Genomic DNA, 27944 nt, shown 5'->3' on the forward strand with positions numbered 1-27944 from the left:
GTAATGAACTACAGAATGTAGAATTAGCCACATATTCTTTGGATGTGGCTATTGCAGGAATTAATTTTTGCTTGACTATCATTTTTTCTTATAAGGGTTTTGTTTTTGGTTTCATTAGGGAGTAAAGATGAGGAGAGAAAATTTATTTTTGTTAATTGAAATAAGTTAAAAATAAAAGAACCATGGAATAGATTTTAATTATCAAAAACCAGAAAACTCATGATTTTCTCTTGTTTCTAATACTGTCCCATTTTGAAATTACTTTTGACATATTTTATATCTTTAATTATCTGTATTCTAGATGATCCCTTCTCCCTCAACCCTCTGTAAAATCTAAATGTCTTAAGGGTAGGAATTTATTATCCTTTATATAACTAGGTGACTTTTAAATAAATGATGGGTGAATGAGTAAAAGGTAAAAAAGAAGACACAACACTAGCTTCTTTGCTGCTCAGATGTCTCAGTCATGCCAGGCTCTTTGTGGCCCCATTTGGATTTTTCCTGGAAAAGACACTGGAGTGATTTACAATTTCCTTCTCCAACTTACTTAACAGATGAAGAAACTGGGGTAAACAGGGGTAAGTGACTTGCCCAAGGTCAAACAGCTAGAGTTTGAGATCAAATTTGAACTCAAGAAAATGAGTCTTCTTGACTTCAGGCCTGGCACTCTATCTAATGCACCACCTAGCTGCCCTCTACTGACTTACACATCCACTTTTTCAACTCTAATTCTTTATGAGAGTAGTCTATGTTCATATTCTTCATGAAAACATGAGGAAGAGAAAGCTAGGTATTCTGTGAATAATATTCTATGCCAGATGACATGTTTGCAGTACTGTAACTGACTGATGTGTAGAGACTATAGGATCCCATTGTGTTTAATATTTGTTGATTATAGGACATTTGAGTCAACGTGCCAAACCTAGGTTAAAAGTCTTTTTTAACATTGTTTTAGCCTTCTGCTCATATGCTAGATCAGGAAAAACAAAACAAACCAAAAAAACTGTTCAGTGATCCTTGAAATAGCAGCATTAAACAAGGGATGTATTGATGGAGCTATTAATTGGTCTAGTCATTCTAGAGAGCAATTTGGAACTATGCCCCAAAGCTAATAAATTGTGCATTCCTTTTAACCTAACAATACTGCTACTAAGTCTATATATGCCCCAAAGAAATCAAACAAGAGGGAAAGGACCATATGTACCAACATGTCTTATAACAGCCCTTTTTGTGTTGGGAAAGAATTAGAATTGAGGACCTATCCATCAATTGAGGAATGGAAGGACAAATTATGGTAGACGAATGTTTTGGAACATTATTGTGATGAAAGAAACAATAAATAAAATAGTTTTAGAGAGACCTTGGAAGACCTGTATGAACTGATGCAAAATAAAGTGAGCAGAACTGAGAAGACATAATAATAATAATATTGTAAAGGAAAAACAACTTTCCAAGACTTAAGAACTCTGATCAACACAAGGACCAACCAGATTTGGGTGAAGATTATATGTACAAACATGCACACGTATATCTTCACATATATTTGTCTCCCTTGTTAGAATGTAAGTTCTTGTCAGTGAAGATCATTTCCTTTATCACATTTGAATCTCTGCACCTGGCTCATCATTGCTCAATTGTTTCAGAGAGTTGTCTCTCTGACTCCATTTAGGGCTTTCTTAGCAAAGATACTGGAGTGGTTTGTCATTTCTTTCTTCAGCTCATTTTGCATATGAGGAAACGGAGACAAACAGGGTTAAGTGACTTGTCCTGAGTCACATAACTAATAAGTGTTTGAGGCCAGATTTTCACTCAAAAAGATGAGTTTTCTTTACTCTAGGTCTACCACTCTATCCACTTGGCTATCTAGCTGCCCATGGCAGTATGAATAAATATTTCATTAATTGATCTTGTTTCTCAGTTCTGGGTTCCAAATATCAGACACCACAGTTACGAGAGGAACCTATTTCTCCCTAATGTCAGGGCTGACAATGACATCTTAAGGCAGACCTCCATGTATTTGTATTTTTAACCAATAGAAGGTAGGTCTGAATTGGAATGGTGATATTAAAACTTCATCATCCTCCAGTAAACATTTAAGTTCACTTGCTAGAAAAAATAGAACAAAGCAAATAAAAACACTTGTATCTAATATTTAAGAAATTCTTTCTTCAATTATAACATGATAGATCTTGAGATAAAAGAGGGCTCAGAGACTATCTAGCTTGATTCATTCATTTTAAAGATGAGAATATACTGAGACCAGAGTCTTCAGGGATTTGCCCAAGATCACAAAGATAGTAAGGGTCAGAGATGGAATCTGAACCCAGGTCCTCTGACTCCACAAGTCAATATTCATGTTGCCTCCAATGTATTTGTGTTTGGGAATTTTAACATTCTCTCCTTCAGGTAGTTGTGATCTCATTACTCTGCTGCAGATGACAGTTCCCTTCCAGATTTAACAAACCCGTATGGATTGCTATGGCCAAAAAAAAAAAAATCATCACTTAGTGGCCAATCTTCTTTGGACCAGTTTCTCTGAACTAGTTATGGGATTTTAGGAAGAGAGACACAGACTCACTGTTATGACCATAATTAAAAGCCTTTCTATCTTGGTAAGCCTTGCCAGAATTGCATGTCACTTGCATAACCATTGAGAAACAAGATTTCCTTTAATTCCATGATGCAGCATTAGAGTAGGACTTTCATGGAGACAAAGGGAATACATTTTGTGGTAGAAAGAGAATGTATGTGCTAAAGTAAGCCCTTTGTCATCCATTGGTGTAAATTTTCATAAGTCAGAAACTCCTTGTTATATACAGGGGCAGATAGGTTGGAACTTGGAGTTAGGAAAACCTGGTTTCAATTCCAGTTTCAAACTATAACTCCAGCTGTCTGATTCTAGGCAAGTCATTTTATTTGTCTGCCTCAGTTTCCTGACCTGTAATAATAACAGCACCTTGCTCACTATATTGTTATGTCCAGTGAAATTGCATGCATGCATCTATCTATCTATCTATCTATCTATCTATCTATCTATCTATCTATCTATCTGTCTGTCTGTTTGTCCATCTGTCTGTCTAGCTGTCTGTCTGTCCATCTATCTAAATATACATATAGAATATGTGCAGTGATTTGCTAACCCTAATGTGTTATATAAGTGCTGATTATCATTACTATTGTTATAGACTTCTGGTTAATAGAAGGGCAGATAAAATAGCTGAGGCTAGATTTCTGTAATTTTGGAATCAAAAGGTCTCAGTTCAAATTCTGGTTCTGCTAGCCACTTTCATGGACAGGTCACTGACAATGTCCCTGTGCCTTAGATTCCTCATCTACAAAACATGAATAACATTTCTACTCCCTACCTCATAGGATTTGTGAGGTTCAAATGAGATATTTGATATAAACCACTTTGTAAAACAATACGTAGGATATAAATGTCAAATATGATTTTATCTAATCAGATATCTGATTGATGGCAAGTGAAAGTGAGGAAAGTTTACAACACTTTGGGGTAGAGGGGGAAAATGACCCCTGGGGCAAACGTAGAGGAGGCCATGGACAGATGTTACATAGGCTAAGCAGTCATGGATTAGTGCCTCTGGAAGGAAAAGCCACATCAATAATAGACATATGGATCCATTTGAATATTTAATGAGGCCGATCATCAAAAAGGACAACTTAAAAAGGTTTTTTTTTTTCTTTTTAAACTTTACTTTCTGTTTTAGTGTCAATCCTAAATCAGAGGAGGGGCAAAAGCAAGGTGATTAGGGTTAAGTGACTTGCCCAGAGTCCCACAGCTAAGAAGTTCCCGAGGACCAGATTTGAACCCAGGTCTTCCTGATTCTAGGTCTGGCACTCTATCCACTGTGCTACCTAGTTGCCCCCTCCCTCTTTTCCTTTTTTCTTCTTCTTCAGTCTTCAGTTGTGATTTTGGTTTCTAAGTATAGATAAAAATCTCAGTCTTTACTAGTGAGAATAACAAGAACACCATTTGCAAGCATCTACTTCTCTCTACTTACATTAGCAGTCAGTTGAGTAGTCAAGGCTGAAACCTTCTCCTGGGAGGCATCCAATTCCCTCCGTAGCTTTCGAATCTAAACATCACATTTTAGAGTATTACTTGTTTGGGGAGCAGATTCTCAGATCCATAAGGATACAAAACATTATGATTTAAAAGGGAAATCAAGTCAAGGAACTGCTCCTTACCTCTGATTGGCATTTTTCTTCTGGCTGTAAGAAAAAGAAAAATAATTTAAGTAGGTGTATTTGGGATAGGAATGTCACAATTACCTCCACGGTGCTAACTCAAATTCTCAATATTTCCATTCAGAAGTCAATATCATTACTGGTCAAGACCATATCTTAGCAATTTTTAATGAAGTTATATTGTGCTTCTTGCCAAAGGTTACTGGTTAGTGCAGAGACAGGATTAGAATGCAGGTCTCCTTACCCTGGGCATCCAGTGCTAGTCTAGTGATCATGCTATGACATCATGCTCTTTCCTGAATAGTTAGGGCTTCCCTGAGCTCATGCTCTGATAGAAAATGTAAGTCATTTGATAAGCTGTTCAGGTACGGAACTCCACAAAACTGTTATCTGATAAACTACTCCCTAACATCCTTGGACAAGTTCCTCTGCTACTTTCCTATTCATGCAATTGTATTCTAACTTTATGTTTCATTTTCCTGCTATATTAAAAGCTCTAGGGTAGAAGTTCTTTTTTTTTAAACGACCCTTACATTTTGTCTTAGAATCAATACTGTGTATTTGTTACAAGGCAGAAGAGCAGTAAGGTCAAGCCAATGGGGGTTAAGTGACTTGACCAGGGTCACACAGCTTGGAAGCATCTAAGACCAAATTGAACTTGACCTCTCATCTCTACACCTGGCTCTCGATCCACTGAGCCACCCAGCTGCTCCTTCAAGTATAAATTTTTAATGAGAACATATTGGCCTTGATGAGAAACTTAGAATGCTGGCTTATGGCCTTGAGCTTGAAGAGTACTGTTTACCAGGGTTCATTTACTATCATTTTTTCTAGACATAAATGGCCAACAGATACAGCATGGTGTAGTGGATAGTCAGTTTTCAGGTAAGGAAAAACTGGGTTCAAATCCCACATATCCTGGCTGTGTGACCTTGGGCAAGTCTCAAACTCAGTGTCCTGGGCAACTCTCTAAGATACAGTTCTCCATTGGTAGAGGGAATTTTCTCACCAAAACTTCTTTAAATCAATGAAATTATCATTCCAGACCAAAAAAAAGTAAATGAACAAAAATCTGCTAAAGTAATTAGAATGAGAAGCTCTAAAGTATCAAAGTAATTTCTAAGTCTATTAATACTTACTGTGGAATAAATGGATGATGTACTGGAAACCAAGGACAGGGAAGATCCATGAACTGAAAAAAAAATAACAAGCTAATTGTACGACCATAGGCTATATGACCAAAGAGATAAATCATGGGCAATGCACCGCAGGAAGCTACAAGATTCCCTTTGAAAACATAAAACAGCTTTATTTCATCATGATTCATTATCCTATTCATATTAATTGTAGGACATGCAAAAAACAGAGATAATGAAGGGAATTATTATTTAGTTCAGAAATTGCTACCACTTTACATGAGGGGACAGATTATAATGAAAATTAGAAAGATCATATTCAATAGAAATTTCTTCCCAGAAAATCAAGTAAATGAAAATCTGCCTGGGAATGCTTCCTTTGAAAAATACTGGTTCTTTATTCTATTTTTATCAGCTACCCAAGGATACAAGCAGTTTTCTTACTGATGAGCATTGCTTAAGGAATGCATTTTCTCACCACCCAAGACACATTCATTTGTTATTTCAAATGTAATTTGAAAATGTGCTATTCTTCATGCTCAGGTGTTCTAACTGCTCTTTATTTTAAGAAACCCTAATTACCTTTTTGATGAAATCTCTCTGAAGTTTATTTTTCAAAAAGAAAGCTCATACTAGCACACTAAAGAATTCTAGATCTGACACAATGGCCAAAGAGCTTTGAGAATATATGTTATGGCTGGGGTACAACCCCAGGCCCTCTGGAGATACCTTGGAAAGTAGGGGGCTTGGAAGTAGCAGACAGCATTTCCTACTCACTCCATCAATTGCTATCAGAAATACCTGGGAGAGCTTAGATGATTTCTATCCATTTCAGAAACCATCTATAAGCCAGTGGTCAAATCAATAATTCCCCCAGAGCGCAAACATTTTATTTACTTAAATGCCATTTTAGGTGTCAATTAGTACCGTCCCGAGTTATTCTTCAGAAAGATATCAAATAGGAGACCACTAAATAGACTACAGCAATGATTATTAATGGCATCAGAGGAGTTGTTTTAGTTTAAAATCACTTTGGGGGCAAAAGTCATCATATCCTCCATTCTGCTTACCTTTCCCATGTCTCTATCCAAGTCATTCCCCTCTCATTCCACATTCCCTTCCTGCTTTTGCTGTCTTTTACCTTTTCCTTCTAGAACAAGTTCATAAAAAAACCCCAATGCCCTTTCCCTTTAATCTCTTCTCATAATTCCTAGACTTTTTGTTCTCAGGGAAGCCTAACTCTCTCCAGAAGACAGCGCATCACTGGCCACCTTCTTTAACTCTAGCTTTTTTTCATGTTCCCTGACAGAGAAGAACAAAGTGGGAGAGTTGGTCCACACCTCAATCCCCACTGTCCCTTCCAGACTCTTCTTCAGCCATCATCACTGAGATTATTTGAGGTTCTCTACAACTTCTTTGTCATCTATTCCAGATTCTCTTTGCTATAGTCTGCTAGCCCCTAAACAACTCTCCATCCTTTCTCAAGGAGTACAGTACCTGATTCCCAGTTTTTCCAACCTAACCTTCTCTCATACTTGGAGACTTCAATATCTATCTATCTATCTATCTATCTATCTATCTATCTATCTATCTATCTATCTATCTATCTATCTATATCTTTATATATCTATCTATCTATATCTTTATATATCTTTATGTATATATATATAAGAATATATACTGATATATTCTCAAACTAGATTTTCAGTATATCAGTTTCCTTTTTTTTCCATGCCCTACAACTTCTCAATAATTCAACCATTCACAACAACCTTTCTTGTATCATATCATGTATACTTTGTGCAATACTCTAGATGAGGTACTCAAGATACAAAGGCAAGAATTTAACTTAGGAAAACAAGTCTTCAATTCATCTCTCCTCTTTTCCTCCACTGCCTCACTCTTCCTGAACCTATTTTTCATCCACACCTTTAGAATATCCATTCTTCCTTGTTCTCCTCTTCCTGTCCAGTTTCCCTGCCTTGCCCTTTCTACTTAATGGTCTTGATCCTACCTGATCAGTTCAATGGTATATTGCCTTACACTCCTGATCGCCCTGATTCCTTGTCCTTACCTGCTCACATCCTTCCAACCTAAGTTGTTCCTTCCATCCACCCTTTTCTGTTCATATTTATCAGGTCCTCATCACTGCTAGAGAGAGGTCACATCAGTGACCACCATGTTACCTAGGTCCAATAAAGATTCATATCAAGGGGGCAGCTGGGTGGCTCAGTGGATTAAGAGCCAGGCCTAGAGATAGGAGGTCCTAGGTTCAAATCTGGCCTCAGACACTTCCCAGCTGTGTGACCCTGGGCAAGTCACTTGACCCCCATTGCCTAGCCCTTAGCACTCTTCTGCCTTGGAACCAATACACAGTATTGACTCCAAGATGGAAGGTAAGGCTTTGAAAAAAAAAGATTCATATCAATATAATTATTATAATAAAACTGGAGTCAGATGGAATTTTATAAATTCTGACCATTTCCCCATCAAGGTACCCTAACTTATTCATGACCTTCCCTGAAAAGGGTTCTTCATTGTTCCTTCTTTTCTCTTCTTTTCAAAGCTTAATTTCACATTCCCTGGAGTCTTCAAGTATGTTGATCAATAAACTCTGCCTGTGACATTTGATGTTAGAAGGAATCTCAGAAGCCTCTCTCTAAAGTTGCAGGGGGTTGCCCTCCTGAGTATATTTGGAAAGTTACTTAACCTCTCTACATCTTGGTTTCCTCACCTATAAAATGAAATGTTTGTTTTAGATGACGTTTAAATTTCCTTCTAGCGCTAACATTCTGTGTATCTATAAACCTCACTAAACAGGGACCTTTACTGCTTGGAGTCAAAGAAGGGGCAAATGGTCAGTCTTTCAGGTACTAAATGTGCATCAGTGGGGGAAAATGCAGTAGAATATAAGCTCCTTGAGGGTAGGGATTTTATTTTCACTTTCATTTTTGTATCTTCAACATCTAGGCTAGTGCATGATATAGCATAAGCACCTAATAAATGCTTGTTGATTGATCAATGTGTCTCACTTTCTAGATGCTAATTTTCATGTGCTCCAGTGAGTTTTTGGAACAGGCTTTCAAAGTCCCAGTGCTCATGGACCAGGGGAGGGAGAGGTAAGATTCAAGCCACTGAATACCATTAGCAGGCAGGCAAAACCAGAAGAAACATTTTATTCCAATAGGGTTGGAATCATTAGACTGAATGAAACAAATGGGTATACTCCTGTCAATGAAGCAATAAAATGCCTCTGCCTTCACACATGGGAAGTTGTAATCCTCAACCTCCTAACCCCCTTGCCAGGTCTAGGATATTACCACATGCCTTAGGGATTATTACATCTTCTTTGGTCTGTTGGTTAAGATCCAGTCCTGAGTCTTTCTCTTAGAGTCTTTATCCTGCCATGATAGGGAAATTGACTTGATGATATAAACAGTGTTTTCCATTCCAGGCTTCTTTGATAGAAAAAGAAAGGCCAGCACAGTGGGGGGGGGGGGGGAAATCCCTTGTAAAGCAAATGCTAACAGAATTTGAAGCAAATGCGTACAGTGTAGTGAATTGGATTTTAAGTCAAGAAGACCTACTTCAAATCCTGCCTCAGACACTAACTGATTATATGAGCTTTGGCAAGTCACTTTACCTCCATGAATCCTAATTTCTTAAGCTATAAAGGAATCTGTCAGTTAGACTATTTGGCCTCCAAGATCCTTTTTGACTAAACCTATGTTCCTATGTCCCATTGTATTTCCTAAGGTGACTATAAAACCCCTTAAATGGAGGTATTATGTCCCTTTTAAAATCTTTATATCCTCCAAGGTCTAGCAAATTTTTGGCACATAATTAATATATAAAGCACACTTGAAGAACTGAAATGATTGTTCGTATGAGTTAATTTTAGCAGATGAATTTGGAGTATTCTTTATTATCATTAGCCAAATGGCATGGTGAATAGTACTTAGCTTGGAGTCATGAAGACCTGAGTTCAAATCCAGTCTAAAACATTTAATAGCTATATGATCTTGAAATAAATGGGTATACTCCTGTCAATGAAGCAATAACTTGCTTCTACTTGCCTCCATTTTTCAAGCTATAAAATGGGGATAATGGCCCCTGTGTCCCAGAGTTTTTCTTTGGATATTATAAGGTAATATTTTTAAAGTACTTAGCACATAGACAAATACACATAGCACACACAATGAATACACATAGCATATAGAACTAGTATACATAGTACACATAAGGCATAATATAAATGCTAGCTTTAAAAAAAAAACTATACTAGTTCTAAAAATTAGTCACAAAAATGTGAATTAAAGAAAAGACATTTATTTTTAAAATCCACCCAATGTCCCACAAATAAAGAACTCCACAAATGATCATTTTTAAGAAATGAATAAAATATCAGAAGAATTTTAATGTACCTTGGGTAATCATCTTAAAAGGTTATTTTTAGACTCCACCTGTGTCAAATCAGAATACTAATTAAAACCGATAAAACTCTACAGATGTGTGCCAATATCAATAACTAAGTTTTGAGTTTGAGTTTCTAATTTCCCCCAAATTTCTCTTTCTGATTATTGCCAATAACATATTGAATGGAGTTAAAATAGCTTATATATTTTATCTAAGACCAGTATGTTATTTGTTAAAATCCATCCCTTCATCCTAGCAGTAAGGTGGTAGATTGATAGAGGGATTACAGTTTCTAGGAAAAGGAAAAAAGACAGACTAATTCTTCTTACAATGGAACTGAACAACACCCAAAAGGATAATTCCTACTTTGTCTTCATAACATACTATCTTCTCCTGGATGAAACAAAATTCATCTGTACCCATATATCCCAAAGGATCTAAATGTTACCTATCCACAGAGAACCAACTTTTAAGACCTTTCTGTCCATACTTCTGTTTTAACTCTGAGTGAACGATTAACGTTTATAATAGTCTAGACATTGCTTGTAGCAGAGTTAGCAAATGCTTTTAATCAATGTCATTTTGACATCTAAGATATTCCACAGTTGTGCCTGCTTAAGGCAGCTTGATTCCAGATTGGATAAGCAAAAGTTATCTGATGATAAAGTAATGAAATTGGGCCTTTATGAGACAGATCTTGCTTGTTTAGACAAGTTTGAGCCATGAATATGGTTCACTCAGCAATACGTGACAACGAAGGATTAAGAAGATAGTGTACAAACTCCATGGTCAGATATATGAGTTAGTTAGTTCAATGACTTATAAAGCATGAAAATTATGGCACACTGCTAAAACACTTATTTCTAAAAATACAAGCAAAATGTCAACTGCCTATTCCCTCAACGTAGGGCATGCATAACTTGAAATATTACCACTCTAAAAGGATATACAACCAAATTTCTTGTTCTTAAAAGCAACAAATCACTCTCAGGAATTTCACATCCACTGTCCCATAGCCCTCTTTGCCCCAAAAGGTTCCCATATATGGATTTCCAGAGTCCTGCCTACTTGCTAGATGCAAATGATCCACAAACTATTCATCAGACAATTTAATTGTTGGGAAAATTAAAAAATAAAGAGTAGTAATTTCTCTGGGATTAAACTGTCTAAGTCATCAGTTAAGAAGAAAATTCAGATATAGTTAGCATCTGTCTTTCTCATTTATTCTAAGATTTGAGGATACCATGAAATTGTCTCTTTTATATCCAGGAGGTAGTGGTTGTTTGTTACATTCTCCAAAGCTGGGAATCACAGAGAATATGTCCCTCTCACATTTTCTTCTGCAGAATGGGGGAAATGATTAGAGCAGCAGAATTTAGCAGACACTGAATAAAGGTTTGTGGAATTGTGGAAATATTCTGTACTCAATCTGTACAACAGAACAAAACAGGCTGCCTTATCTCTTTTTCTTCTCTTGGACATACCATGTGTATTGATTAGGGGAATGTGGAAATGCTGCTGCCACATATAAAGTTTGTAACAGGTATCTTCTCTGTCTTTATTAAGCATATAGAAGAGGATGCTGACTTCCCTCTGTAGCAGAAGTCATTAACCTCAGGTCTACCTTCTACCTTGTAGGAAGTGTAGATAGGTTTCAAGAACTTGGATGGAAAAAATGCATTTTATTGTCACTAACTTCTAACTTAAATTAAACATTTCCTTAAAATATTTTAAGAAGATTATTTTGAGAAGGGTTCATAGGACCCCAAGGGCTTAAGGGTCCATGACACAAAACAATTTAAGAATCTCCCTGCTCTATAAGAAGACAGCCAGCATTGCCAATCTACAGAATAAAGAAGGAGGTGGGAAAGGAGTAGATTCTTCATCTAGCTTTCCCTCCTATTAGGGTAAGTCGGTGGCTAAGGTTCAAGACAGATCAGAATGTCATGTTGTTTCTGGCAGGGCTCAAGAGGGAAACCCAGGTAGGTTTGGGGGTCAGTATTGTGGGGTCTGCAAGGAGCATTGAAGCCAGAGCCATCTGATTTCATAGTGTAATGACTACCCTCCTTTTGTAACTTTCCACCTCTTAATCTGGGAAAAGAAATCCAACCTTTGGACTTGGCCCTGCTCTAGGCACTGAGAAGAATGAGGCCACTGGGGCAAGGACTCCAAAATCATGGTTCAGGTAGCTTAGTTTGAAGTTAATTCTGTTGCTGGTTACAATCTGATTGTATATCCTAATTCTAGAATTTGGACTCTTTCACAAACCAAAACCAAACTCCCACATATCCCAGTAGCAGGGCAAGGACCACATATCTAAAAACATCTTTTCCTATCCTGCTCATACCCCAGTTCCTCTTAGGGTCCTGCCTTGTTCTTAGCAGCCTTCTAAAAGATTGGACTTTTGTCTTACATCCCAAGCCCTATGACTAGCTCCCCACTTCTTGCTGCCACATCTTCCTGACACAGACTGCTTGAACCAGTCACCTGGAAAGCCCTACTGTACACTTTTGTAACTCTGATTCCTGTCTGCCCATATAGCTCCGTGTCTATGGTAAGTGCTTAATCAATACTTGGTGATTGATTGATGCTACACTTTCCCAGTAGTCCAAATGCCTGCCCAGACTCCCCTGTCTATAAGGGCAAGTCTATTCAGTTTTAGGGTTCAAATTTTGACCCAACTATAGAATGCCAGACCTGTTAGACCCTTAAGACCACTACTCCCAAGATTAATCTCCAAGTTGAGGAAGAGACTCAGCAAGTGCCTATGAAGCTCACAAATGAAAACAAAACAAAACAAAACTCAACCTAGATTAGCTACTTTATATGTCAATGCTCATACTGTCTCTAATTACAAATAGGAGACATGACTACACCCATGGATTATTTATTACCATTACATGCGCCCTACCTTCTTCAAAGCCATCTCGGAAGGAGCCTGAGCGGCTCATGGTCCGGCTCTTCTCATCCAACGACATGGAGCTATTCCGGAAGCGGGTGTCAGTATAGGGATCATAAGGTCCATCTGCATTGGAAAGGCTGTGGGTCCTCAGCATGGTTGGGTTGGACAGGCTCATTTGGGTGGCTGTGGTGGGACTCGCTAAAATGAAAGAATCATAAATGCCAAACAGAAAATTCACGTCTCCATTCATTACTTGTTCATTGACAAGAGGGAGACTGTTTGCTAATGATTAACTACCTATTTATTCTTGGGCAACTTCTCCACCCCACAATCCCCCTTCATTTCCTAAAGTTAACTTACACAGGGCAAAAAAAAAAGAAAAAGAAAAGTAAGGTCAGTCTCAGAGCAAGGTTCTGGGCCTCTGCTTTCTAATTAACAAGTTTGGACATGCCAGGGTCTCCGTCCAGGAATGTGCTAATGAATTACCATTTCAGTTTCTCTCTAAAACCCAAAGCTCAAAATAATCAAATCCAGCTTTGGATAGGATCGGTGTTATGGAGGTCTTTTGTATCAATGAGATCCCTTAACCCAAATGTGCAAAACTAATGAAGACAATGATAATCATAGATCCCACTGTCCTCCCTGGAGAAAATGTTGAGGATAGTTTTGATGAACTGGACACGGACCAATTCTATTAGCCCCCACCACCCTTTATAGAGAAATGCAAAACATTCCAATATTCTGAGAGGCTCATTTTTCATGAAGAATATACTAATTAAAACTGCTGGGTTTTGTCCAGCTTCAATTCATGGCACATTTACCTACTGTAAATACATCCTTTGTAGTACCTTTTAATACTGCCTCTGTAAAATTAATTTTGGAGAATATTGGAGTAGTCCTTTTATCATCCAACCAAGTCCTCTCACTCTAGATCTCAAAACTATCTCATTTCTTCCCAAAAAACCTTCCTCAGTTCCAATATCTCTCCTTTGTAACCACTCTTAGTACCAACAATCTCTTCTAGGTATTTTAACACTTGATCATATTCCATGTAGCACTGGATCGTATGTGATTTGGCATGATTTTCTATTTGTTTCATTTGTTTTCCAAGAGGACCCAGCCAGACCTTCTGGAGGGAATGTGTTCCAACCCCTTCCCTATCCTTAACTGCATCTAGCAGGTGTCCACATACACACTTACTAAAGTGAATTCTCAATTTTCTATTTCAAACAAGAAGCCAGGCTCATTAAACATTAGGATGGGTGACCAAAACAGAACAAAACCCTTAATGTCACTTCCCTGCTCAAAAACCTTCCATGGCTCTGCACTGTCAATAGAATGCCATCTAAGCTTCTTATAGGAGCTTTCAACACCCCCTCCACACTCCTCATGCTCTAACTTCAACTTATTTTCCCCTTATTACTCCTTCACACACCCTACATTTCAACGAAAATGGACTATTTTAGTCCCAGCATTATTTGAAGCATTTGTCTGTTTTTTTTCCTTCTTTTTTGGAATTCCATTTGCTTCTATCGCACTGTTTCATCCTTTCCATTATTCACTAGCTTTCATCTCCATTTCCTTTTTGTATACCTAGCTGTACCTAGCTGAGTACCAACTACTTGCCTCCCAAGCTTATTGTGAGGATCAAAAGATGTAATATTTGTAAAGTTCTAGGCACAGTGCCTGATATAGAGTAGATCCTTAATAAATGCTTGTTTCCTTTGTTGCACATAATTGGTGCTTAATAATGTTTGGTTAGTGTGCTTCTACAGCATCTTGTTTACACTTTTCCTCTAATTCCTCATTCAAGAAATATTATTAATATGTGCCATGCCATGTACTGGACATGGAGGAAATAAGGTAAAGACTCAATCCTTACTCTCAAAGGGCTCATATGTTCCTTATCGGAAGCCATTATCATATTTGACTTTAGGTTATTGTTATCTGGATAATAATACTATATCTTATTGGACCATTATAGTCATGGAAGATTCTTGTTCATCTTTTTTTTCTTCAGAACACAAATCAGAAGAAGGCCCTGCACAGACAAGCATAGTGCCTGGCACATAGTTGGCATTTAATAAATGTTCAAGATATTCAGGAAATGTTTGCTGAAGCAATTTCCCATGGATTTGGGATAGCGTGGTCCTATTCATCTTTATCATTCTGTGGTCTTATTCATCTTTATCATTCTGTAAATATTCTTCAGCTCAAGAAAATTTAAATTTGAAATAATACAGATGCTGCTTCCTCACTGATGGAACTTGAGCAACCAACAAACTCCACAAATAAAATTACACTGTCAGGAGCTAGCCACATGATGGAAGGGTAATCATACTAAATGGGTGACAATATGGCCCTTTCTAAACACAAGACAGTCTTTCTGTTCATTAACACTCTTTGTCATGGCCAGTGACTACATACAAACTCACCGAGTTGGGAGAAATTAAACCTTGTCCCAGAAGGGGAAGTCACACTGGAGCCTGAGGAAAAGGGGGAATTGGTTGCCGTGTCTTGCAAGCCGCCTGCTGAGTGGGACCGCAACCACTCTTTTGCATCTTCTTGAGTTCGAAGTTGGGAGGTGGGGGTGTACCTGAAAAGGCAAAAATGATCCCAGGGTCAATCACAAAAGTTACAGAGGAAATCCACTCCATGGAATTGGAATTGAATAGATGAACAATTTTAAGAAAGAAAATAAAAATCCAAAGATGATCCACACACCCCTGAAAAACTTAATGGAAAGAAAATTCTCAATAACCTAGCTGTTGTTACTCAGCCACCTTGATGAATTTCCTATTTGATCCTAAGTCATATCTGAATTGAGACAAATTACTAAAGACTCATATGTAGAAAGAACCATTATTGGGCTATCAGGTAATTTTGTTCACATAATTATGAACCAAACAGGGATTGGAATTCGACTCATTATTTTACTGGTACTGGGGACTCTCAAGTGAGAGAACTCCCTCCACTAGTACAGGTTGATACTTTGACTGCAGCCTAGTTTTAGAAAGTTGCCTAGACTGCTAAAAGATTAGATGACTTCCCAGGGGCCACACAGCCAATATGTGTCAGAGATAGGATCTGGACCTCGGTCAGATCTTCTTGGCTCTGAGGCTGGTATTTTCTCCACTGTACCACATTGCTTTTCCATTAACAAAACAGCCTTAGGTAATTTTGACCCTACTCAAATACAAAAGGACCATTGGGGTGGAGTCTGGGAAACAAAAATAATTGTAGTTTTGAAAAGGTAAAGCTACCTCACTCATTTAATCTGGACAATTACACATGGTTAACGATATATTAAGTCTATATATGAAACATGAGCTGTAAAGATCCAAAGATATATGGGTTTGGGGGAACCAATGAAATCTAGTGCCAGTTAATGATAAAGGCAAATCAGGGAATCTTAGGAGGAAAGGGCACCTTGGAATGTTTTTCTAGATCCTACACCTTTATTTACTTTAGCAATTTTTATATTCTTCAATGGCTCCAGCACTTCTTGACTTCAGTTAATGCTCCATCATATGAACTTTACTATATAGAAATAAAACCTCTAAAATACATGGAGAAGGTGTGCTCATTCACATTACAAAAGGTTTGGCCCTGATTTTCCTTCATGCAGCCAGGGTCCTTAGTGTGAGTTTTTTTATAAGATTGGATTTCCACATATCTTTACAGGGTCACATTTGCATGTGAAACTGCTTGTAAAAAGATGACAGCATTTGTTTAATTTTAGCATAGAGAGTGTTATAGCTTATTCCTGTTTCAGATCTGCTGAAAACTAATTAGATGCAGGGCTGCAAATTCAGTGGAAAGGAATTTCCTCCCCAAATTTACACATACAGAAGACTTCAACACGCTCCTGTTTAGAGAGGTCAACTCCCTCTAGGGCTACAAACAGTACATCAAAGTCAAACTCAAACTAACTTTAGTTGTCATTAAAGTATCCAAATCATTTGCTGACAACTATCCTGAAGAGAGCGAGACACAATCAGTGCTCAAATGTGGAGAAAGGTTTTAAGGGCTCACACTAGAGTGCTACAGTGTTGAGCTCCCTAAGATCTCTAAGCCAGGCATTGAAGAGTATTAGAGATAGGGGTGGACTGAAAATGAGAAAGACCTGGGTTTCAGACCCAGTCTCAGATACTTGTTTGCTGTGGGACACTGGGTAAGTCATTTAAGGAGACCGTAAATTCCTAGTCACAACTTCCTCAGAAATGAACTAGGGATAACAATAAAATCTACCCCCCACAGAGCAACTGTGAGGATCAGTGAAATTATGTCAATAGAACACTTTGCAAAAAACCTTAAAACATTATGGAAAAATGAGCCATGTGTTCAATTATTATTTTTTCTCCCAGCACATTCTCTTTGCCCAGAATGCACTATTCTATTCTAAGCCCCTGTTGGAAGAAAGTATTGCTACCTACCTTATTTTACCGGTCAATATGTTTCAGCCTTAAAAATTGTAGGTTATTAAACACAGATACACATAACAGCAATGAAACATTCCATTCCAAGTCCCATGTGTGCCCAAGTAGTTCATACCCAGCGTGGGGTGAACCACCTGCTACAAAGAACAAGGCATTTGGAGAGCAGGAAAAATGGTAGCAGCCGCCGTGAGATGGGGATCCTGGAAGGAGGGCAAGCAAGTCAAAACTTCTCAAGTGGGTGAAGTGACCCCAAAGCGTAAGCAGGATTGACTTATAGCATTTCATTTTGCCAGGGTTTGCCTTCCTAATGAGCCCCAAACCACCCACTTTGTTTGAATAGAAAGGAAAATCCTTTCTGCTGGGTGTTTTCCAAGTTTTCCCCCAGGAAAAAGATGCACATGCTTTTTGCATGTTAAGAGCTGATTTCAATTTTCTTTCAGGATATCCTACATGTAGCAAAGCACCCTTTGTTGGCAACATTTTTTTCTGTGGCAAAAAAAGAAATAATCACAAAGCAGAGGATTTTTTGTTTAGAGCTGGAAGGGGCTATAGGAGCATATAGTCCAAACTTCCTCATTTAATAGGGGAGAAAATCAGGACTCAGAGGTTGATTGACTTGCCCATGGTCACACATGTTAGAAGAAGCACTGATGGGACTCAGAGGTCATCTGATTCCAAATCCAGGGCTCAACATTATCCAGGAGGGTTTTTTTTTTTGCCCTCTCTTATCTTGTCCTAGCAACTAAACAGAAATGCTATAAATCATGCCCTTGGTTCTTGGAAAAAAGTTTCCATGAGCAGTGCGATGATGGCAAATTTGTTTGAGTTGATTAACCTGGCCCCAAAAGGAGCAGGCCAGAAGTGCCCCACTCTTGCCCAGTGCTGGTTTACAGTATTTAGTCTGCAAAAGCCACAGCCCCTGCTCAAGCAAACAAGCCGCCGGATGGGGAGGTGAAGATAGGAGGGTCAGAGGAGCCTAGCCCAAATGGTCCTGCTGTTGAAGCAGATGACCCTCTCCTACCCCTCCCTGCTACCAGCCACGAGAAAGACACACACAGCCAAGTGCCAAAGCCACCACAAAAGCCAAGTACGCTAGGAGGAAACACCAATACCTGAGTCCTTTCTTAGGCAAAGTGTTCCTATCAAGGTGCGGGTCACTGTAGGAGAGTTAAAAGAAAAAAAAAACTTCAGAGAAACACAAGGAGGGGGAGATTAAAAGAGAAGGAGGAAGAGAACGGTATCCACACCCACGTCACATTTTTTTTAGAGGATACAGTAATGATCTTTTATCTAAGCAAGCATGCAACCAATATGTACGTACAGAAATACATACATATATACATACAGGAGATGGCCTGGTCCCTGGCCCGTTTGGTTATCCATGCATTAAGTACCATGCCATCACCCAGGAGACAAAGCCAGCAGCACTCCACACCACACAGAACTGAGGTATCCTTTGGCTCTGGGAAATCCAACAGCCAATGTACTTAGAAATATGGGCTCCTGAGTCTGAGTCACCATTACCAAAGTTAACTGGAGTCAGGGATGCCAGATTCTCCTGTCTCCTAGCCCACCCAAGCTTTGGTCTAGTCCTTAAGCGTTGGAGGGGGGGGAGTGGAGGAAGGTGGGGAGAGGCTAGGGGTGTGGGCACGATGTGGGGGAAGGGACTACACTGTAGTGTTTTGAGAGGTCAAAAGCTTGTAGGAGTCTGCATATTTGGAATTCAGTTGTAGTTAAGTGAATTCCATCTGTCTCAACCTCACTAGCCCTTGTAGCTGTATCTAGGAACTGAGAGCTGGGCCTCTGCAAGACATGCTATAACTTGCTAGCTGATAAAGCCAAGGCATTATTGCTATTTTTGAAAGGTAAGTACTTAAATCACTGGTTCCTGAATGTGGCAAAAGGATGGTTTCTTCTCTCAATGTGGGAGGGGATAATGGAGGTAGGGCTTAATAGGATACTGTCTGCTTATTAGAAAGACTACCTGTCAGGAATAAAGTCTGCCCCTGAAACTGGGCCATGGGGATGCTGAATTCAAAATGCAACTTATCCGTTTTCATTTTCTCTATTCCTCTCAGATTCATTAAAAAAAAAACCCTCACCTTCCATCTTAGAATCAATACTATGTACAGGGTTTTAGGCAGAAGAGTGGTAAGAGCTATGCAGTGGAGGGTTAAGGGACTTGCTCAGGGTCACACAGCTAGGAAGTGTCTGAGGACAAACTTGAACCCAGGACCTCCCATCTCTAGCTCTAGCTCGTAATCCAATGAACCAACTTGCTGTCCCCTCAGATTTATTTTTTAAAAATTACTGCAATAAAGAAAATGGGCACATGGAACAAAGCCACCTCTGAGACAGGACAAGCCAAATCACAGTGGACCACTTACGTAGAAAAGGAGAAACTGTAAGACTGAACTGGGAGGTGGAGACAAAGGTGAGAGGTCTGCTAGGTGGTGGTAGGTAGACTGGGCTAGGCTTGGGGTAAGGAGATAGCATGCCACAGGAAGCCTGAAATGCGAGTGAGAGTTCCTCCTGGGGAATTTGAGAAGAGCAGGGTTCCTGAATTCAAAAGGAATATCTCCTGATCCTGCCACCTTCCCTCAAATTCTCAAAATGTAAAGGAGCAGCCCCTCACTGGCATGTCTGAGAAGCACAGATTATACCAAATTCACAAACACAAGCGAGGGGGCCTCCTCCACCCAGCAGCCTCTCCTCAACAAACATCTGAGTTTAGATATGTAAACGGAAAAACCTCGAGTCCCTGTGTAGTCACCTGCCTGAAAGGAACATCATTTACCTGTCCTGTTTCCTGGGTAAAGTATTTCTGCAGAACTTAGGGCTAGCAGCAGGGGAAGAGAGAGGGCTAGAAGAATAAGTCCAATCAGACAGAAAACAAGAGAAGGAATATTAGCGCCAAGAATGCTGAAGAAAGGGAAGTTGTTAAACACAGTAATCAGAACATTTTCGTTTTCCAAAAGCTACTGTTAGTTTTTTCCTCCCACTTAGAAAAATGCAACATGACTCAACATCAAAATTAAACACACTGCCCAACTAAAGCTGCAGATTTCAAAGTTTCAAATTCCTAGCGTCGGCAGTCCTTCTGGTAGGGCTCCTGCCATCTGCTTGCTACTGTAACAACCTAGCTACCCTAGGGAACTACCCTAAAGTTTCCTGGAAGCCTATTAAGGAGAACAACTGTTCTCTTTAATACATAAACTAGTTTGAGACAGAATTACGGAGGGGAAAGGAGAAAAGGAGCTGATTCAAGAAAAAAAAAAGAATAAAATGACTGTTAGATGGATTTCAAAGGGTGAATACCATTTCAAAGGGAAAGCATTAAACCCAAATCTTCCAGCAGCTGTGAGCACTGAGGACGATAGAAGTAAAAAAGAAACTGTATTTTCATATTTAGTATAATATCAAACTGGATTCCTAGTGAGAAACCAGTTTGAGTTCTAGTATTGTTTGTCAGCTATAAAGTTAGCAATAGATCAGAAAAGAAAGCGATCCAAAATTAATTCACTTTGGGGGATTCCTGTCACAACCTTCCTGGCTTTTTGGGGTGCTGTTCCTCTAAATAACTTATGGTGATAAATCAAACAGAATGGAAACCACTAACCTTTCTGACAGTGTGGTCTTAACACTGTTGGTTCTTATAAAGGGAGTGAGGGAATCATCCTTGGAAGAGATCAAGCCAGTGGAAGAATTGTGACTCAGTCCCCCTCCGCTGCTGAGGGAGATGTCAATGGATTCACAGCTGGTATGAAGGCTGCTAATGGACTGGTATCCAAGGCCGTCCTTGCTCACTGCCGAAGAGCTGCTAGCATTGGTGCCCCAGGTGAGACTATTGGAAGGAGCAGAATGGGCTGAGCTGGGGCTAGAGGCTAATGGAGACTGGTTCATGTCGGCATTCTTACTGTACAGTGGGCTGCTGCTCCCGCTGCTCAGAATGCCACTGCCAGAGGGGGACTCTAAGTTGCCTTGCTGGGTCATAGTAGCATGAGGATTAGAGATGACCACTGAATTTTTCATATTTTCAGCTGTGGTGATGGACACTTGTTTAGCAGGCTTTCCACCAAAGAGTCTGTGAAGAGATAAAGCATTGTGGGGATTCAGTGCTCAATGCCAAAGGCAAGGAGCTTTCAAGGAGATTGGTAGGGAAAAGGAGAAAGCAAGAATTCTGGGGAATGGGGATGCCTTCATTCCCACCAAAATGGCTAACCTTACTTTTTTTTTTTTAAATCCTTGCCTTCTGGCTTAGAACTGATACAAAGTATTGGTTCCAAGGCAGAAGAGTGGTAAGGGCTAGGTAACTGGACTCAATGACTTTCCTAGGGTCACACAGCTAGGAAGTGTTTGAAGCCAAATTTGAACCTAGGACTTCCTGTCTCTAGGTCTGGCTCTCTTTTCACTGAGCCATCTACTTGCCCCTAACTTTACATTTTTTAAAAATATTAACCAGGAGGCAGACTTGGAGATGGGTATTTCCTAGGTCTAACCTCCAAGTCCTATGAAAATGGCATGCTCCAGCTCCAGGCTAAAAAAAGATAGGGAATAGAGATGCAAAGAAGGCAGTGTCTGGTTCAATAATCTTTCTCATGTTCCCATCCTGTCACTCTTTCAGCAATCCAATGAAAATAGGGAAGAGAATTTCATGGATGTTGGGGCTACAAAGATTAAGAAGATTCTACTGTTGCCCTCACAGATCTAGTAGAGAGAATGAAAGTGCCACAAACTACTCTAAATAAATGAATTCAACAATTTGTTCATGGTCATTTTTGGTTCCTAGATTGGTGGGTGGAGTTTGTTTTCCCCAATCTTCATGAATGTGCACAGCACCTGGATTAGGAAACAATTGCTAAATTTGCACCTGCACCTGGAAGCCTGGGAAGCCCATCTTTCAAGGACAAATGGATAACGGAAATGTTTGTCTTCGTGGCACCTGTTGCTTCTCCAATGACTAGGATGCACTCATCCGGCATTAATACTATATAGTCTGAGCTCTAAAACAACAACTGTGGGAGCGTTAAGTAGACAACAGCCCTTAGTAGCCACAGAGATACCAGTCTGCTTCATTCTCCTACAGATCCCATGCCCAACCTTGTCCAATCGATGATCACATTATTATGTCAGGTCAGGTCTAAGTGGGCGGTAGATGGAACTGGAGACAGGTGACCCCCCATTACTGAGAAAACCCATGTTTTCATAGCAGGTCAACAGCATCCAATAACTTTGAGTACAAAGGAAAGCACACACAATGTAAATGCAAGAACTATAAATGTGTGTGCGCGTGTGCACGAGTGTAGTGTGTGTGTCTGTAGAGAGAAAATCAAGCCTAAGCTTGTAGGAGCTAAGCATTTAAAAATCTAGGCAGAGCAATAACTAAGCTATAAGAATGACAGCTCCAGGCTTCCCCCCTGAAATCAACCACAGGATTTTAAGGTGAGTTTGGTCTCTGTCCCCACTGCAGTTCCACTAATCTCATTTACCATAAAATTATACTTTATTATCTTCTTAGCTATGGGCTAACTGGTGTCTGAAGAAAAATGCACTCAGCATACAGGATCTTTTGGCAACCAGAGAATGAAGGGTCTAATCAATTAGGAGAAAGGAAAATACCTTAATAATAGCAAATAAAAAAATTTCCCAAGCATTAGTTGAAAGGAGCTCAGAGTAGTATCTATGAAGCCACATGCATTTCCAAGACCTCGATTCTAGGAGCCTGTGGGTCTAGGAAAATGCCTTTGTAGTTACTAGAAGAAATTTTGACACAAAATGAATATTACATATAATATATTAAGTGAGAAGCAATAAAATGTTTCATTTACCAAGCAACATGCTGGGACAACAAAGAGTACAAACTTTGATTCCCCCACTCAAAAAAAGAGTTCTTGGCAAGTCCAGGCAGGCAGAGTGAGCACTGAACTGTTTCATTATACCTTTCATGGAACTTGGTACTTAAGAAGCCCTTTCAAATGCTCTTATTCATCAAAAAGAAATTCCAGTCCTTAGTATGCTATGGTGGGGTCTCACCTCTCTGGACACCATAGAAGACATGAATGAGGGAGAAGATGCAGTGGGTGAGGAATGTCCCACTCTTGCCCACCTCCCTCTACTTTAACAGCATTATAAGGGCATGGAAGAAGGAGACAATATAATTCTAGCACTAGAGTATTAGAAAAGTGACATCTTATAGAGACCCAACAGAAAGAACAGACTTGTACCATCTTTCTCCCTAGAGTAACTTTGCTCTAGTGCAGGAAATGGGTATGCAAACTGGCTTTGAAAGACATAAAGGAAGTAGTTATCTTTTCCCAGAATCCTTTCTAATCAAAGAACACATTTGCCTCTTCTCCTCATTGCTTTAAAAAAACAATGCAGTGTAGGGTAGAGAAAGTGAAGAGGGATTGACTCAGCTGAGTTCATATCTTGATTAGAATTTTTTGGAACACACAACTTCCATTAAGTACCCTAAGCAGTTTATTTATTTTTTATTTTTAAAAACAACCATTGCCAATTAATATTAAGTATTGGTTCTGAGGCAGAAGAGTAATAAGGGCTAGGCAATTTAGGTTAAGCTCGGGGTCCCACAGATAGGAAGTGGCGGAGGGCACATTTGAACTCAGGACCTCCTGTCTCTAGGTTTGGCTCTGTCCACTGAGCCACCTAGCTGCCCTTCATTTTTTTTTTGTTCATGTAACTATTTTATGGAATCAGAGAAAACTCTGCAAAGAATCATCAAAGGAAGGAAGAGTGTTCTTTATTTAGTAATAAATTCCCAAGTATGCTCAGCAAGGTATTATAGGGTGGCAAGCCTTCTCTTTTGCCTATTAGAAAATATCTATTTTTTAGAAGTCATTAGCCTGGGACACTACAATGGTCTAAGGCTAAATGTTTTCTTTGTATTAAGGAAATCTGTTTAAAAGGAGAAACAGAGGTGGATGAAAACAGCTGTCCTCTTACTAATAGAACAGCATGCAAACTTTCCAGGATGATCATTTATTTCCATTCCAGTTAGCATTATTTAAACTGATAATTAAGATATAACGTACCTTCGTAGTGTGGGAGATGCTACATCTGGGTACTTGGCTCCTTGCTGAAGGGTGGCTGGAGCCACACTGGATGCTGGCTGAGATGCTGGGTTCACTTTAACCGAGTTACAAGAAGCTACACTCTCATTGTCGGAGGAAATTCCCTTTTCTTTATCCGTCTGATTGATGAGTCCTGGCAGAGAGCTCCCCAAGGCTGCCTTGGAAGGCTCCCTCAGTTTAGGCACGGGTAGGCCTGCTGATTTGCTGCTCACATTGGAATCTATGCTACTGGTACTGGACCTATTACCGGCCCCATTCCGGCTACTGGACTTACTGGGACGAGGCAGACTCCTGTACTGCAGATTTGTCCGCGTGCTTAGGGCTAGATAGCCATCGTCCTGGTTCTGGGCCCCATCCATACTTGTCTTCCGACTGGTGGACCTCCCCACCAGCCCAGAGGACTTTGGAATCTTGCCCAGGGTGGCTGATCTACTGGTGATGGTGGCTCCACTAGCTGTGATCATTGTCAGCCCAATTGTGGAGCCGCTCTGTTTCTTAAACCCAAAGGCATTGGTGTTGGCGGTAGCTGTCCTGGCACTACTGGGAAGAGGCTTTTTGGATTCGTCACCACTGCTTCGACCTGCATCTGATGGGGAGCGTTTCACCTGTGTGGTTTTAGGGGAAAGCCTTCCTTTCTCTGATACCTTGGCATCATCTGTTTTTCCTAAGGGAGAAATCAAGGCGTTAGACTCCAATGGTGAGAAAAATACAATCGATAGACAAAACTCCTTCTTTTGAAGAGATGATATTCCCATGGGAAGATAATTGCCCTTGAGAAGCAAAAGAAACAGCTTTTAAAGGAAGTAACCTTCTCGGTTGCTACTGTGTTATCTAATTTTCATAAACATTTAAAACATCTTTAGTAAAGAAAAGTCACTTATGCACTTAAAGTGAAATTTGGAAACCAAATGTCTCTACTCATTAGGATCCTAAAGCTGGCAGAGACCTTTGAAGTCATTTAGCTCACCTTTCCCATTTTACAGAGGAGGACACTGAGACCCAGAGTTTAACTAACTTGCCCAAAGTCATGTAGTGATTAAGTGGCAGACGCAGGTTTTGAATTCACATCAGCATCACCTAAAATGCTGCCTAGCCATTTCTTTAGGGCACACCTCTTTCAACAAACTATGTGCTTAACGCATATTTTCCAAAGCATTCACAATAAAATCTCATAGGCTTAATAAGTTCGAAACATCAGTGTATGGGTCCCTTAGATTTTCCTTGGTATGCAGTTTAACTACTTCAATATGTTTGAGGCCCTCATATATTTTAATAGCTTAAAAGGCCAATATAAATAAGTTATTCCAATTAGGCGGAGGTGAAGAATGCATGTGCAAATGCACATGCATGTACATATAAACACGTGCACATACATATGCATACGTGTATACATGTGTCTGTATATACCTACATACATAGATACAGACACATGTATACTTGTATGTATAGACACAAATGGATGTATATATAGGTATATATTTATATATGTATACAGTCATCTTTCTCCATATATACATACATCCCTTCAGACCAATATTTAAGAAAGACTGCTAGACAGAACACTGCAAATCCCTCCAAAACAAACAAGAAATCTGAAGGAGGACCTAGAATGCAGTTGTTACAAAAGTTACCAGTCTTTGGCTTTAAAGGAATACCATCCCAGTCTAGGCAAGTTTCCTACTTTTTCTCACCTGTCCCTGGAGTCTTCAGGGTGCCCGCTGTGGCAGAAGTCTTCGTCCGTGGCATGGTGATGCCAACCTGGGCTGACATGCCCCGCCGCCATGAGCCTGTCTGGGAGATGACTGTGTTCTTTCGCCCTGAGGTGCTCTTGTCAGACTCATCGGACACATCAGAGGGATTCCGCCGCCACTTGGACCCAGGCTCCATCTTTATGCCACTATCAGAACCCCCGTCTGATTTCTTGATATCATCACCAGACCAAAGAGAATTCCGCTCCACTTGTGAATGCTTCTCGGTGTCAGTCTGAAGAAAAATGAACTCCAAGTTAGTTCTCCCCAAATTCTAAGTCTGAAACACCATTCATGAAAATCTCACTGCTTCGAATCAGTCAAAGGAAGAGAAAAAGAAAGAGATGGGCAACTATTCCTTGGCTGTTAAAAAAAAGAAAGTTTTAGCTTTGAGCTTTGAATTCCTTATTAAAATTTCCTGCCTTCTTTGGTTTCAAGAAAGATGAAAAAAAGACAGACTCAAGCTGATACTTAAGGAGATTAAGAAGGGAAGAAAATAAGAGAAAGGTATAAAGGAAAAACAGAATGGGAAGGTGGCAAAAGAGATCCCCAAATTCAGAAAACAACCCCCCCAACAAGTAATTCTGCAAGGATGTGCTACGCATTCAATAATCAAGCCCCTGCTTCTCCCAGCTGCCATTCTCAAACTCCATATGCCCCCAGTATCTCTGTGTATTCAAACATACTCAGCCAGCTTCCCTTTGTTCTCCCGATTCCCTATCACTTGACTGGCAGTTACATTTCTAGATACAGCTCACTGCTGCAGCCTTCCTCGTGGAGTGAGACATGCTGAGGGCTGCTAGCTTTACCCTAATGTGCCAGAGAGACAGGAGCTGAAAGGAATGAATCCCAAAATAATACTTTCTCAAAATGTTAAAAGGCAGAGGGGGATGATCAAAGCAGATGGGCGTAGAGTTCAAACTGAAGCTTCATTTATATGCTGTTAACTTATTATTTTTTTCAACTGATGTCTTTTATTTTTACATCATCCATAAGTGAATAGATCCTTTCTCCTCTTAAAAGAGGTATCCTCTTAAAACGAGGATTAAAGATAGAAAAAAAGGCAGCAAGAACCAAATAACATATTTACTTCTTCCAGTAGTATGCGTAATATTCCACCCATAATATTTCCTGCTTATGCAATGAGAAGACCATAAGATCCTAGATTTTAAAATGAAAAGAATGTTGGAGGTCATTTAGTTGGAGCCCCTTGTTTTACATTTGAAGCAACGAACACCAAAAGAGGTTAAGTAACAAAAGAAGGTAGTGAGGGACTGAGTCAGAATCTGATCCAGGTTCTCTGACTCCAGATTCATTCAACTGGATGAGAATAACATTAAATCTATAGGATGCTTTAAGGTAAAGAAAGTGCTTTCTTCCAACAATCTCACCAAAAAGGGAGTGTAAATACTATTAGACCCATTTCACAGATGAATAAACTGAGGTTTAAGGAAGCAACTTCCGATTTGAATTCAGGTATCCTGACTCAAAGAACAGAGCTCTTAAATCCCACCATAATATCCTGAAACAGTTACAGGAATCACTTAAATCCCTACTTTCAGCAATAGGGATATGGCTTGAGGACTTGAATTACTTTTCCCCTATAATAGAACTACACTGACTCATTTTTTGGGCAGCTACACTGTACCCCAACTCAAGGCTTTGTGATACTAGATATAGGAGGTCCTGGGTTCAAATCTGCCCTCAGAAACTTACTAGCTGTGTGACCCTGAACAAGTCACTTAACTCAGTTTGCCTCAGTTCCTCATCAGTAAAAATAACCTGGAGAAAGAAATGGCAATCTACTCCAGTATCTTTGCCAAGAAAACCCTAAATGGGTCATGAAGTTTTGACACACAGCAACAACAAATGCTTCACAAAGGACTATGAGGAAGAGGAGAGAGAACTCATCAAAGCAAAGTTTTTAACCTGAAAAAACCAACAACATAAGATTATTGTGCCTATAAGCTCAAGAGTGGTTCAATACGCATTTCTCCACCAAG

At 39.6% G+C, this 27944-nt stretch overlaps 1 protein-coding gene across 9 annotated transcripts in view; it reads right to left on the bottom strand.

Moving 5' to 3' along the window:
- Positions 1 to 27944, bottom strand: part of NAV2 (neuron navigator 2) — a 479248-nt gene that overhangs the window by 59255 nt on the left and 392049 nt on the right. For 5 of the 9 annotated variants that reach the window (XM_001368048.4, XM_007497153.3, XM_056802027.1 and 2 more), the window contains 10 exons: positions 25885 to 26176; positions 24155 to 24857; positions 20722 to 21186; positions 19900 to 19965; positions 18215 to 18259; positions 15099 to 15259; positions 12673 to 12861; positions 5349 to 5401; positions 4210 to 4233; positions 4023 to 4097 (listed from right to left, as the gene is read on the bottom strand). In XM_001368048.4, the coding sequence (XP_001368085.2) occupies positions 4023 to 4097; positions 4210 to 4233; positions 5349 to 5401; positions 12673 to 12861; positions 15099 to 15259; positions 18215 to 18259; positions 19900 to 19965; positions 20722 to 21186; positions 24155 to 24857; positions 25885 to 26176 (2073 nt within the window). The remainder of the gene's footprint in view (positions 1 to 4022; positions 4098 to 4209; positions 4234 to 5348; positions 5402 to 12672; positions 12862 to 15098; positions 15260 to 18214; positions 18260 to 19899; positions 19966 to 20721; positions 21187 to 24154; positions 24858 to 25884; positions 26177 to 27944) is intronic. The other 4 variants (XM_007497155.3, XM_056802028.1, XM_016423455.2 and 1 more) reach the window with 4 other exon arrangements.

The sequence above is a fragment of the Monodelphis domestica genome, chromosome 6 (assembly GCF_027887165.1).
Source record: "Monodelphis domestica isolate mMonDom1 chromosome 6, mMonDom1.pri, whole genome shotgun sequence".
NCBI lineage: Eukaryota > Metazoa > Chordata > Mammalia > Didelphimorphia > Didelphidae > Monodelphis > Monodelphis domestica.